At 39.8% G+C, this 14560-nt stretch overlaps 2 protein-coding genes and 1 long non-coding RNA gene across 4 annotated transcripts; 1 reads left to right on the top strand and 2 right to left on the bottom strand.

Annotated features, from left to right (window-relative positions):
- The first annotated feature begins 1643 nt into the window (after positions 1–1643).
- On the top strand, positions 1644–4046 carry pcbd1 (pterin-4 alpha-carbinolamine dehydratase/dimerization cofactor of hepatocyte nuclear factor 1 alpha). The gene is made up of 5 exons (XM_062463967.1): positions 1644–1675; positions 1797–1953; positions 2846–2977; positions 3279–3359; positions 3451–4046. The coding sequence occupies exons 1-5, from the start codon at positions 1659–1661 to the stop codon at positions 3541–3543; spliced, it is 480 nt and encodes a 159-aa protein (XP_062319951.1). The 5' UTR covers positions 1644–1658; the 3' UTR covers positions 3544–4046.
- On the bottom strand, positions 1699–2711 carry LOC134022440 (uncharacterized). Its single transcript, XR_009930647.1, has 3 exons — positions 2640–2711; positions 2391–2509; positions 1699–1903 (listed from the first exon to the last, which is right to left on the bottom strand). It is a non-coding gene; the product is annotated as an uncharacterized LOC134022440 (long non-coding RNA).
- On the bottom strand, positions 4044–13952 carry sgpl1 (sphingosine-1-phosphate lyase 1). 2 transcript variants are annotated; one of them, XM_062463965.1, is made up of 14 exons: positions 13773–13952; positions 10090–10255; positions 9818–9885; positions 9197–9344; positions 8813–8892; positions 8477–8605; positions 8296–8384; positions 7985–8093; positions 7794–7892; positions 7569–7715; positions 7187–7425; positions 6942–7088; positions 6692–6812; positions 4044–6581 (listed from the first exon to the last, which is right to left on the bottom strand). In XM_062463965.1, exons 1-14 carry the CDS (start codon positions 13782–13784, stop codon positions 6444–6446), a joined length of 1692 nt encoding a protein of 563 aa, XP_062319949.1. In that variant the 5' UTR covers positions 13785–13952; the 3' UTR covers positions 4044–6443. The 2 variants fall into 2 exon arrangements, with proteins under 2 accessions (XP_062319949.1, XP_062319948.1); XM_062463964.1 differs by lacking the exon at positions 13773–13952 and adding an exon at positions 10431–10579.
- Positions 13953–14560: the final 608 nt, after the last annotated feature.

The following is a 14560-nucleotide window of genomic DNA, read 5'->3' as shown; positions in this document are numbered from 1 at the left end:
TATGCTAAAATCTGGAGTTACTAGATGGAGTCTCAACTTTATGGCTCTCATATCTCATTGTGTAACTTACTGCATTTTGTATCATATTTACCTTCTAATTAATTTCATTCATTTGCAATGTTATTAAATGTTTATTTTATTTAAACTTACTTTGACCATTCTTGCTCTGATTTAACCTATAGAGTCAAATAACTGTAATTCCGTTAGTATTGGCATTATTTGGTTAATGTTAATATACTGTTCAGTTTCCCATTCAAACCATAGGGGATAGGTTCACAGAGTAAGTTACCATGGACACTTACCAAAAGTTTTCGTTATCTCTCTTTCTGGAATGGAAAACCCAGAGGTTGCCTCATTTTATGGTTACCCAACTCAGGGTTTTCACTAAACCAGCTTTCAACCCCTGTTTGTTCTAAGAGTTGGTTGGAGTGAGAGCATAGGCCTACTGTTTGGATAGTGTTGTATTTGTTTGGAGTTCTGTAGAGTTTAGGACTTCTGATTGAAATAGTTGTTCTTTGTAACTACGGTTAAAAGGTTGTTGTTTCATTAGTGTACTCTTTTTCCACACCAGTTTTTTGTTCAAGCCAATACGCGGTATCGTACTTTATGTTTGTTTGTTTTTGTTGTTCACTCGCACAGGGGGGGGGGGGGGGGGGGGCTTTGGGATAGGAAAGCTGCCCATGGGCATACACTATACACTTGTTGTGCCATCAGATGCACGGCTTCCTTGAGGCCATGCAGAGAGGCCTTCCTGATGGCACAACACCGGGATCCTTTTGAATCCTTTGTGACTTATTTAGTGAGAAAATGGGTAGTACTGCACGTACTCGAGTAAGGCTAGCATGTCTCCAAATGGAAAGGGAGGAGGCAAGGGTTTATATACTATTATATGATGGTCAAATGCAGAAAGATCATTTCAGGTAGGTCTATAGCTAGATGATATCTGTTTCAGTCAAGACAAATTGCTAATACTCAGTAGCTACCAATCTGAACTGCATTATAATTTGCTAACAGTCCAGACCTAATGTTTGCACCTAAGTCCCCAAACAAGCGAATCGCTGAAGCATCATAGTCATTTGCCCATTCAGTCTACCATTTAAGCTAAATCCATGTCACATCCTCTCCTTTTCATTTCATTAACCAGTTAATTCCCCTGAGCGCTGCCTGTGACAGAGTTCACAAGGGTAATCTCACTGTAGAGCAACTCATTAACCTCTGACATGCACTGGAGCAGAACCAGTGACAGACCACTCAACATCAGGGCTCTCTTAAAGCTGCAGTAGGTAACATTAATAACTACATAGGAAATTGAGAAACAGCGCCCCCAGTACTTGTCTCAACTTCCAAACTTTCCTACAGCTCGAGTTTGATTGACAGTGGTTTTACAAAATAAGCCAAGGAGGAAACCCGCCTTGTCGAAAAAGGATTGCTGGAAAGTAGCTGGCCGCAGTGGAACCTGTGGAGTTGGCGTTCCACTGGCACTGAGCGGCCTGTGTTACTAATGTCAGTTCTCACATCTAAAATCTCACATGTTTAGGCTATAGGGGACAACAACAAAAACATCTGAAAAAAACCTACCTACTGTGCCTTTAAATTAATCTGATTGCTCATCACTGTTTATCGGAGGATACCAACTAGAGAAGAAGACAGTTCCCTTAATGAAAGCCATTTTCAGGTAGCATTCAGTCATTCAAGATATTTTTGCATTTCCTTTCAGTGGATGAGATCGCTAAATGTCGTTACTGGCAGCAGTAGAGGATTTATGATTATTGCCCTGCAGTAGTTGCTGTTTGCAGCCATGGGTATTTATCTTCAGGCTTCTGCATGGGCAGCTCGATGGGACCTTCGGCTCTGTTTTGCAGCTGCTTGGCTGTTATAGAAGATTATCTCAGTGCAAGAGAAGCTGGAAGAGAGCAGCCCTCAGTTTCGCTGTGTACATTATCTACAAGCATGGTACGTACACTGCCTTTGCTATGTCTGTATAAACCAACTGACTAGAGGAATATGCAGAGCCAATTATGCTTGTTTTCTATCAGACACACCTGTTGCCCTACCACGTTGTATGTAGTTTATAGGTCAAGATGAAGCAATTGATAATATTTTATGGCACAGAGCAATCTGTTCAAATCAGTAAGCTTGATTTCATAAAGAATTATGCATGCACGACCAAAATAAATCAACTCTCATAAAAAGTAGTATAAGAAGAACGACATCCTAAACGAATTACAGTTTTGTTTAAATAAAGACGCTATGCATTGTGTTCAACAAGAGCGAATGTGGCTAGCTACTAAATGGATGAGGTTTAAATATCGTCTTAGTGTGCGTGTGCACCTGCGTCCCCCAAATCTGACAATACCTCACAGATACAGCAGATTATGTTGCTATGATACCTGTTGATGTCATTGCCCTTTATCAGCAGTCAGCTTCATTGTGACATATGTTTGCACTGGACCTCTCTGCTTCAAAGCATTGGTGGTCCTTTCGGGGTTGGAAACGTTCTATATGCCCGCTGTTGATGTTGCAATAAAATGTCCAAATCACATATGATTTCAAGTACGTTGTAGTGTGTGATTGGGTAGTAAAAGCTATGTGATAAATAACTGAAGTCAAATGGCTCTATCTTCCGTGATGTATCTTACCTTTTAGGATCAAAAGAAATGAGTCATATGATTCTTAAACCATGTGAAAAAAATGGTGGAATTCCATTGAAGTGATCAGGAGAGAGATCACTCCCTCCCCAGCCCCATGTCTTACATCAAGAATGCAAAACATAATTACTTCCAGATGGGGTCCTCCTAAACCAATCACAGCTAGCAATGGTGAAACTGCCCCTCTGCTCCTACAGGCCAGTAAGATCCAGGGCCTGAGTGAGGAAGAGAGAGGGCACCTCCTACCTCTGCTACGCAATGCCCAGTGGGTAGAGGTGGTGGAGAGGGATGCAATCTACAAGGAGTTCCTCTTCAAAGACTTCAACCAGGTCAGACTGGCTGACACAATTCATTCTGGCGCATGATGAAGTGCTAATGCTGAATGCTGTATTTTATGGTGGCCTATAGCAGTGGTTCTCAATCCTGGTCCTCGGGACCCCCTGCCCTGCAGGTTTTAGATGTTTCCCTGCTCCAACACACCTGATTCAAATGAATGGTCGTTCATTTGAATCGAATCAGGTGTGTTGGAGCAGGGAAACATCTAAAACATGCAGGGCAGGGCCTATAGCACAGTGTGCTTTTAACTGAGGACGTCATGACACATGCATTAAAGTTGTTTTTCTCTTTCAGGCATTTGGATTTATGTCCAGGGTGGCACTACAAGCTGAAAAGATGGACCATCATCCTGAGTGGTTCAATGTATATAATAAGGTACATACTTACATGGTTCTAAGGTTAAGGTTAACAATACCTGTAAGACAAAGCATACTAGTTCTCATTTTCCTTTGCTCCCCTCCACTAGGTCCAGATCACACTCAGCACACATGACTGTGGGGGGCTTTCCCAGCGAGACATCACCCTGGCAACATTCATCGACCAAGCGTCTGTCCTCTGAGCCCAACTCATAGCCTTACATTTCGGTCGGCCAGCATCAGTCACTTCAACTGGGACTGTCAGAGCCCAAAGATTAGTTCATGTTCATTCTAATGAAAAAATTACAAATTGAAAAGACCCCTTTGGGATCCAAATGAATATGTGATAATGTTTTAAAGGTCTTGTTTCAGTGTAAAATATATTGTATAGCAGATATGGTTTTAATAGCCTTATTGGGGTTCAGTGAATGTTTGTGGACAGGCTTTAAGGGGATGGAAATCATGAAAGAATGATATAATACCATACCAAACATGTCTGTTCTTCAAGTTGAAGTTCAGTGAAATAAAAGGCTAGAATAAAATTATTAGTTCATTAGTCATTCATGTTCATTCCAGTGACTTCATAAACTGTGTTCACAACCCAAGCAGTGCCTTTTTAGTCTGTTAGATGTAATGTCTGTGCCTAGTGTTTGTTTAAACTGACCAGTTACTGACGTAGTTAGAGCAAATAAAGAGTTCAGAATAACGAGTTGTTTGTTTATTTTTTTCATCTGAAAGAAACTTCATAAACCTGTAGGCTGTAAACCATTTATGTCATAGTGAATTCATTCCTACAACAATGTAACTGTTCAGAAATACCACATCTGTGTGCACACCATTTAAATTGTTTTACAGAGGAAACACCATTTGGAAGCATTTTCTGATTGTAACTGAACTAATGGAGCAACAATTGTTCCAAAAAAATACAACTCACAGAAGCAAATTCGTTAAACAATTGTCTTTGTATCAACCACATGACGACTATATTTCTACATTTTCCACAAAATGTATTTATATATTTCAAGGAACAACATTTACATTTAAAAAAGAGCACTGGACCTTACTGGGCTTGATGTTATGAAGCCAAATCCCTGAGGCTGATCTAAACACATTACCCAATAGCCCTCATCAATCTGGCCTCTGAAGGCATACAGGTGAATGCTACTTATGAATGTGAACATTGTGCCATAGATATCAAACAGCTGTTTCATGACAATCTATATATTCTGGTGTGGTAAGCAGCAATTAATTCAAGTGCTGACACAGAACAGTTCGAGTTAATAACATGTTTGCGTTAGGTGTGCTATTGAGTATTTAAAATTCCTCTCTTGGTCATTGGAACATGTTAGTGGACATTTCCCCATAAATGGCTCCACCAAACTCTCACTAAAGACACACTTTTCCTAAATATGGATGAGCTATATCAGCTATATAATTTTTAGCTCCATGACTTGGGAATTAACCTGCCCTACCTGGTTTTTATCCTTGCTCTTTAATCACACACTGATTAAAGCTGGAATCTATCAATGTTTTTAAAGTGACAAATGGGTCAGTGAGAGTAGGGACCATACAAGAGACTCTGTCCTGCATTAGAGCTCAGCTAATGCATGTGCCTCCCCACAGCATGAACGTTGATGACAGATTAAAATGATTGAAAAACAGTGGTCACACACACATAGTCAAGTCTTGGGAACTATAGTTTTGATTAAGGTCATCATATCATCATTCAGTATAATGATAAATGTTGGACTAATTCCTTTCTTGCTCTCCCTTCCATGCCAGAAAGTAATGGTTGTCCAAATATGTACTACACAAAAGGAAAACAAAAACATTAAAGCATTAGTTTGTCTATGAGCACAAATGGAAAAGCATTTGGGAGATCTGTAAAGGTTATTTTGGTGTTAAATTAGGGAATTAAGTGCTGCAAAACCGTTTCATCCCAGTATCATTGCATTTCAGAACAATTGCCATGCATTAACATTTGGTTGAAAAAGTTAAATACTGCTAAACAGACTGGGATTGAGAAGCCTTACATGTAAATGCAAATTAAGTTGTTAATTAAGCAACACATTTGCATTGAACAGAAACTGAGGTAGATACAATTAGTAGAGAACTTAATGAATAACCTACAGTACAAACAAAAAAAGGTGTAGACAGTATTTGTATTGCGACTATACAGAGAATATAATTTGTATTACATTCGGTATTTCTGCTCCTAAACCACTGGTAAACCAACATAGGAAAGATTTATGAATCCTCAAGTAAGAGGAGTTCTAAATACATAATGTCTAGTTTACTATGTAGTATGGCCATTGCTGGGATATCACTCTACAATAAAAACCAAATAGTCCCACAGGATTACTACAGTTAAGTTTTTAAATCAATAAGTACCTGGGGAAGTACTTTTAAAAAAAAAGGATTGTGGTCCTTGCATGTTTCCATATTGAACAATACAAGAGCTTGATTCGTTTTTGATTGTAAATTCAACTGTAATCTTATAGTAAGATCATTCTAACCACTATACTTTAACAATCTTCATACTGTAGGTAATTGAACATCTGGATTGAAGACTGGGGCAGTAAAGGTTTCCCTTATGGGTTCAGATATCTAAAGCATATTATAGTAAATTTATTGGCATGCTTAAATGTTCTTGGTCTTCAAAATGGAAAATAGATGACCTATTATCAATATTTTAGACATTCAGTCGATATTCATATGAGTAAGTAATACGTAATATAGTAATTCATGTACTTGTATAATGGTATATGAAAAGGTTTTGTACGAGTTTGTAAATAAAAACAGTTGAGTACTGTATAGTTAAAGAAACACACACATGATGCTATGACATGAAAAATAATCACAGAGACATCATCTAAGTGGTTTAAGCCATACCTTCTCTGTGCCTTAAAAGGTATTTCAACAATTTCACTTCCCTATTTTTTAAAACATGGCTTGTGCCTTCTTCTTTGAAAATGGGCAAGTGTGTTACAGGTGGGCCGTATAAGGCAACCGTTAGATGACGTTGGCAAGCAAACCAAAGTGAGGGGGGGCTCATAACCCAGTGTTGATGGGGGGTTCAGGCCATAGCAGATTTAATCAGGGTTTAGTGCGCCTTTCCATTTCCATTCATGTGGCTAGTCTTGGCCACCTCTGTGCTGTAGAGGCAGTCTAGGAAGCCTCTGGAAATTTCAGTCACCATGGACCTGTCAGGGATGGACTGGGCCATGCCGTAGATAGCTCCCTACAAAGATAAAGCAACAGAAAGATGGGTTACATGGAGATACTAATTTAAAGAGATTTAATTTAGAGATCCTTTAAATTCCTTTAAAATCCTCTGTTGCTAGAACTTACCATTCCAGTGGTCTTCTCATTAGGGTTCTTCATTATAATATCCACCAGCTCATCAACGTCATTGATGAATTGGTCAGCCACACCTAGCTGTGTGTGCAGTACGGTCACACAAATGTGGATGCTGTGGTTCAACACAAAGAAATGTTACAATACCGGTTTTGATGCAGAGAATCAATTGGAACTCAGTGTACTGAAATTATTATTGCAGGTATTCTTATGATACAATTATCATATATTTTTTATTCCAAACCTTGATGGGAACTGTAGTGTGTTCAGATTCCAACCCTTAGATGTCAGTGCGTTAGATAGACGGAAGATGTCAAAGACGTCAGAACCCAACGCAACCACAGATACTTCCGGATCGCCGAACACAAACAGTCCCTCTATCTTACTGACTCTGTCAAGAAATTGAGATTGAAACAACTCTCAGGTTTGAGATGATTGAAAGCATCAAAATGAATTACATTAACTGACATTAACGACTGAGTATCTTACCCCATCTTGATAGTGCGTGTCGTCTCAATTATCTTCCTGGTAGTCTCTACGTAGCCACTCTCTCCTATGTGCATCATGGTGGCCCAGCATGCAGCAATGATGCCACCAGGCCGGGACCCTGCCACCGATGGGGAGGCATAAATACCCCCCTGCCAGTCCGGGGCTACGAAGTACTGGTAGTGTCGATATTTCTTGTCACTGTAGAGGATCACTGAGGATCCTTTAGGGGCATAGCCATACTGAGGAGTAGGAGGGTCAGACACAAGAACCAGTCAATACAATCTGCAATGTTACTCAATGGTAATTGATTACATAGATCAAATTTCACAGTATAGAGCCACGAAAGCTGTAAAGTACAGTCCTGATATAATGGTCTTCATACCTTGTGTGTGTCTGCTGAAATGCTGGTCACTCCCTTTACCCTGAAGTCAAATGGAGCCAGCTTGAAGCCAGCCTTTGCCATGAACACGATGAGGAAACCTCCTAAGCATGCGTCCACGTGCAGGGGGAGGTTGTATTGCTGAGCCAGCTGAGGGACAGGTGAGGCAGAGTAAAAAAAATGTATTCCCCTTCTATATGTGTAGTTGAAAGATGGATGACTCTTTACCTTTCCTACTTCCTCAATAGGATCCATGACTCCATGGGGGAACTGCGGGGCCGAGCACACAAGCATGGCAGTGTTCCTACCGATGGCTCTCTTCATGGCCTACACAAACCCAAACCAGAAGAGGATTACGATAACTGAAGTACTGCCCAAATAAGGGCCTTATTTCAAGGGACGTCAATAAATATTTGCACCTTAACATCCACTTTCATCGTCTTCTTATCCAGGGGTATGTGAACCAACTTCATTCCGAAGTAGTTTGCTGCTTTGTCAAAGGCTGCATGCACACTCACTGGAGCAATGCTTTAAAGTGGGGGTGTGGGGAAAAATAGTGCAGCGTTAAATGTTCGGTGAATATAACAGCCTAGCCAGATAAAATAGTTTTTGTTATATTTTTCCAAGGACAGCTGAAACTGGAAACATTGTTGCACAAGATGGCATGCCAGGATTACTTTGTTTAAAACAATTACAAATCGACGGTGGTCAACATTTAGACTGAACTTACATCTCAGGGTGTTTCACACCCCGCTCATATGCCATGTCTCTGTAGGCCTTGCAGGCCATCAGTATACTCTCAGTTCCTCCTGAGGTCACCTTTTCATTTAAGAAACATGTATTATTTTCCAGGCCTCTGAATTGTTGATCTAATGAGACATTCAATGAGGAAGTGCTGCATGAACACTCACTGTGCCGCAGGAATTGGGCCCACCGTGGAAGAGAGAACATGTCATTCTCACAACTTCTGCTTCCATCTTCCTGACACCGGGGAAGATGTCTGGATGAAGTGGGTTACTCCATGCAAAATCACCATAAACCTATGGACAAGATAAAATTAAGACAAAGATACAATTATTTGATTAACCAACAATTAAGTTTTATTGGATACACACTGGTCAGTTCTGTTCAGTTAATTCTGTTATATAGACTTAAATATTTTCCCAACTGTAGTGACCTGTATTGACTGAAACATTTATTTATGTGTCCCATTTCTATTTCTAAACAAAGCATTAAAAACAATATACCTTCACTAGAAGTTTGGTGAGGTTCTCATCTCCCCAGTAGACTGCACCTGATACCTTCCCCTTCTCCCAGTCCACCTCATCTGTCGGGAGCAGACACCAATGATTCAAATTATTACACATGTCACACTGCACATGAATACATTTACATTCTCTTATCCAGAGCGACTTACAGTAAGTACAGGGACATTCCCCCGAGGCAAGTAGGGTGAAGTGCCTTGCCCAAGGACACAACGTCATGTGGCACGGCCAGGAATCGAACCAGCGACCTTCTGGTTACTAGCCCCATTCTCTAACCGCTCAGCCACCTCACAACAACAGTACAGTAGGCTGCATTTTGACAGAGATCATACAGAGAAAATCTTAAAAGGGTTCTCATGGACTTACTCAGTGACTGGTACTCTTTGATCCTGTCTAGGACCTCTTCATGCTTCAGGCCTTTGGAGGGCAGTTGTTTGGTGTAGCTCATGCCCTCCTTCAGGGTACAAAGGCTCACAGACATGTCATCCAGGGCCTTGTTAAGCTGGGTCTGAATCTGTCACAAAGAAATGGACATTGGAGTCACGTGAAACACATCAAAAATAACACACTCTCAAGAAAAGCAGTGGTATATGGAAAGGAAGAGTGCTTATGGCAGTTAAGGACAAATATTATATTGACAAATGTTTCACGTAGTCAGCAACTTGAAAATCATTTAAATGAAAACAATAAACTTACATTTGGTCAAAGTAGGTTGTGACTACTAGAATAAACAGATATTTGGTCTATGGGAATCAGCTGAGTGAAACTATTCAGTCAAAATGTGACTATGCTCAGTGAGACAGTGGTATAATGGCCAAGAGTAACCCAACATTATCCCAAGTCCATGATGTAAAGTCTGTCAAAGGTCTCCCCCCCTTCTGTTCCCCCTCTGCACGCCAACAAAAGAATGACTCACAACCTCTTCAAAAGGAAGTGCCAGAGCACATCTGCAGCAAACAAGGAAGAGAAGAAAAAAAAAATACTTACTGATGTGCCAACATATGGTATTTTTCTGATGATTTGAAAGCACTGCTTCTTGATTCGGGATGTGAGGCCTAATGACCACAATGGGGGAAAAAGTGGTTTTGAAATGCTGCTAGACATAAAGCCACAAGACATGAGACATCTGCGTGTGGTGGTTAAGACAAATGAAAAGGGGGAAGGCAAGATTTTACAAAATTGAAACTGTGTTTATCCTATTATTAAGAGTACCAATTTGTGTGTATCATCTAAGACTTTGAAGATTTAAGAGTGCTTACTTTCTTGCTGAAAGAGAAAGCCTTTGAGCCAGACTGCCCCCAGTGTGGAAATAAGTGTAGCTCCAATGATCAGCCATGGCTCCAGCTCCTTACAGCGAGTGTTGACCAGCTGCTTGCCCTCCTCCAGGTACAGAAGTAGCATCTCCTTATACACCTCCAAGGCACTCTGGAAACCAAAAATAATGATGTTGCTAATGCCAAATTGTAAAAAAGCTGATATTCATTCATTCACGTGAGGAATGAAACTTAACAAGGACAAGAGCTGATGTTCCAAACAAACTTTAAATAGCGTTTGAAAAATAAAAAGCTTTATAAACATATATATAAACAATATAACTTACTATGTAAACTTGTGTCATCCTGATATACTCCAATTTCACTCTCTGTACTATGGTTGAAGATTAAATAAACAACACTGACTCGATGAACCTGTCAGTTTGTCATTTTGCTGTTCCTTCTCTGTGAGTAGGAGAGACAATAGTCAGCTGACTAGATCCTATCCTCAGACTCCTCCCTCTTTCATAAGAATTAGAATATCTAAAGAAGGTGTGTCAGCTACTGGGACACAACGTTTCCTCTGAAACAAATCAAAGCTATAAGATTATACTGTATTGTATGTGTCAAGATTGTATAGCTTGTCAGCAACTTCAGTGTTAAACTGTAGTGGATAAAAATAAGTATATAGATAATAGTATATTTGTAGTAAATTGCAAACCTGTGTATTGTGCCTGAGTAAATGATTCATGTAATATGTACTTTTGTAAATGCAATAAACATTTATGCAGACATCTTTAATGGTACTTTTATCTCTGTGGACGTGATGGACCACTTGATAACAATAAAGATTGTATTACTAAATTGTAGTACTTATCAGATTAAGACAAGTTTAAGGTCCACAGAACTACCTTACAAAACTCTTGATACTTACACAAACGTACCTGATGCAATACTTAATTAACACATAAAAGGAATGATTATCTAAGCAGTGGCTTTACATTAAATCTCACTGATAGATAAATATACACTGCCTGGCCCAAAAGAAAGTCACCACCTGGATTGAACTAAGCAAATACCGGTAGGTAAGAGCCTCCCATTGGATAATTACTGCATGGGTGAATATGTTTAAGCTGGCAAGTTATTTAACCCTAACTGATGCAGTGAGTAGCTTCTCATTTCTTAAACAACCATGTCGAAGGACACATCCTGTGGTCGTGAAAAAGATATTAATCTCTTTCAGAAGGGTCAAATTATTGACCAAGCAAAGAAAACATCGAAGGAAATTGCTGAAACTACTAAAATTGGGATAAGAACTGTCCAATGGATTGGACTCTGGAGCAATGGAAGAAGGTCATGTGGTCTGATGAGTCCAGATTTACCCTGTTCCAGAGTGATGGGTGCATCAGGGTAAGAAGAGAGGCGGCTGAAGTGATGCACCCATCATGCCTTGTGCCTACCATACAAGCCTGTGGGGGCAGTGCTATGATCTGGGGTTGCTGCAGTTGGTCAGGTCTAGGTTCAGCAACATTATGCCCCCAAAGAATGAGGTCAGCTGAATATACTGAATGACCAGGTTATTCCATCAATGGATTTTGTCTTCCCTGATGGCACAGGCATATTCCAATATGAGAATTCCAGGATTCATTGGGCTCAAATTGTGAAAGGGTGGTTCAGGGAGCATGTGGCATCATTTTCACACATGGATTGGCCACCACAGAGTCCAGACCTTAGCCCCATTGAGAATCTTTGGGATGTGCTGGAGAAGTCTTTGCGCAGTGGTCCGACTCTCCCATCATCATTACAAGATCTTGGCGAGAAATGAATGCAGCTCTGTACAGAAATAAATGTTGTGACATCGCAGAAGCTTATAAAAACGATGCCACAGCGAATGCGTGCCGTAATCAAAGCTAAAGGTGGTCCAACGAAATATTAGAGTGTGACTTTTCTTTTGGCCAGGCAGTGTATAATTACATAAACCCTTTAAAAACCAATATCTAAAGGCCTATGATCCAGATAGTTTCCTTGAAACAATCCATGATGTGGATCATGGATTGATCTTGCCTGACTGGCTACTTTCTCCACTTTCACTGATATCACATAACAATGGTATATTATGACAATTAGGCATTCCACTGATTATATAAAACTACTGTACAGTGGAGAAGCAATAGTTAAAATATTTAATATGTAGGATTGAAAAACCTTGTCCATTTAAATCTTCATAATCTTTATCATAATTTGGAAAGATTAAACTGTTATCTTTTGAAAGGGCAAAAGGCAAGTATGGGAAACTGTTGCAACACATACAGAACATTTGTCACGCAAGCTAAGTTATACATTCACATTTACATTTAGTCATTTAGCAGACGCTCTTATCCAGAGCGACTTACAGTAAGTACAGGGACATTCCCCAGAGGCAAGTAGGGTGAACTGCCTTGCCCAAGGACACAACGTCATTTGGCACAGCTGGGAATCGAACTGGCAACCTTCAGATTACTAGCCCGAATCCCTCACCGCTCAGCCATCTGACTCCTGACTTATACAACATTTTAGAGAACTTTCAAAAGTTTGTGTTGTAGTATCCTATTATCTCTATTGTTGTTTGGATGCCTAGGCCCTTACAATTCCCTCAAGGAGTCGCCTATTCTGTAAGGGGACCTTTGTTGTCTCTAAGGGGAGGTCATATTTCTTATGGAAATGTACTGTGTGTGAAAAGGCTGCTGCAGGAAAGCATAAGGGACACATAGCCTGACAACATAGCAGGTTGCATGACACGTTTTTCATTACTCTGCTTAGTTAACCCCACCAAACCAGTTAGAGAGCATGTTATTCTGACTAGGAGTTCTGATATCTACCGTTAGGGAGTGGACTCATGAATGACAAGGCCTTGGTTAAGTTGAATTTATTGTAGAATTTAGGTTTATAGACACAGTTTCCCAATATAGCTATAAATACATCTCACCTTATACATCTATTCTACTAGTTTATAGACTCTGATGCTGATGAAAACAGATCTCCAATGGCCAAAGTACACTGCTTATTATAGTACTTCCTGAATGTTTGTGTTGGACAGGAAGTCTAACCATATACATTGTTGGCAGGACAGATGGCATACTATATAAATATCTGTGTAAAAAATCTCTTTACAACCATCTCTACTTAAATTCTTCAGAAAACATTTACTGTTTATCTGTTTTCTTTTTCTGAAAGAAAATCTGAATTGTTGTGTTTCCATGTGAGCCAGGTCGGTCTGTGGCAGCATTTTAGTGTCAGATACTAGCTATTCTTGACTGTGAAATAATTTAAACCCTGGTATGGTTAAAGAATCAAACTGAGTCTGAACACCAAGTAATTGTTGCACTTATAAGAAACAGGTAGCGGTTGGTCTAAACTGGCCCTCTCTTTTAGATTTGACTATCAAACTTCCTTCAATCTGACAGGTTGTATTCGCGTCTTAAATTTGACACTTTCAGTAGCGTATCCCTTCGAACATTGTATCAGTGTTTGATACACTTCCAGTTTGGGCTACATGTGGAAAAAAAAGAAAGATCGAACAACACAGCAGCATACAGTAGCCTAGAGCAAATAAAACATCAGAGCCGTCACTCACTTTCTTTTCAATAGCAATATAGCCTACTTTCATTAAAGAAAATACCGTCAGCTTCAGTTTGACAAAATTCACTTACCCAATAGTCCATGGTAGGTGTCAAGCCGTCAAACTGCTATCTTCAAATTATTTTCTTAACTGGAATACCTTAAAATTATATGTAGGCCTATTGCATGCTAACCTTCCAAGGATACAATCAACATATCAAGACAATCGGCACCTAAATTCAGGAAGTGTCTTACAACTGAGAGTGGTGTCTGTTGTGAAATCGTTGCGTAGTATTATGCACTACCTACACCACTGTAGATTTTTAACTGAGATGTAATCGCTGGATGGACAAAATCTTACTGGAACTGCCGTTCGAACACTGTAAAGATCAGGCACAATGGCAGCAGGGTTGCATATTTAGACAGCAGAAAACGTAGTACTTACCAAAGCACTTTCGTCGCATAGGCACTGACGCTAAATGTTTTCATCCATCGGATCAACACAACAGTGCCCCCGAGCGCTTGCAAAGGGACTATACCGATGACGCGCACCGTTGCCTGACACATAGGCCTGTCTGACATAAACAAGCGTGACTATTTAAAAACCTAATTACTAAGCAGACCTCAAGAATAGCTATTAACAAAACAAAAACCAGGAATTTAAAAACAAAAATTTAGGAATTTGTCCTAGGTTGTCTAGGTTATTATTCAGGCACATTTCACATAATATAGGAGTTATTGTTTTTAATGGATCACCCAATGGTAAATGGTGGACTAGCAAAATTCTGAATGAAAGCATCCTCAGGAAAATTTAGATTTTAACCTTATAGAAGTAATCTTACATTTCGTCTAGAATGACAATGGTTTCGTCTAGAATGAC

This window comes from Osmerus eperlanus, chromosome 6 (genome assembly GCF_963692335.1).
Source record: "Osmerus eperlanus chromosome 6, fOsmEpe2.1, whole genome shotgun sequence".
NCBI classification, from domain to species: domain Eukaryota; kingdom Metazoa; phylum Chordata; class Actinopteri; order Osmeriformes; family Osmeridae; genus Osmerus; species Osmerus eperlanus.
The sequence above is the reverse complement of the archived record's forward strand: the minus strand, read 5'-3'. Positions and strand labels throughout refer to the sequence as shown.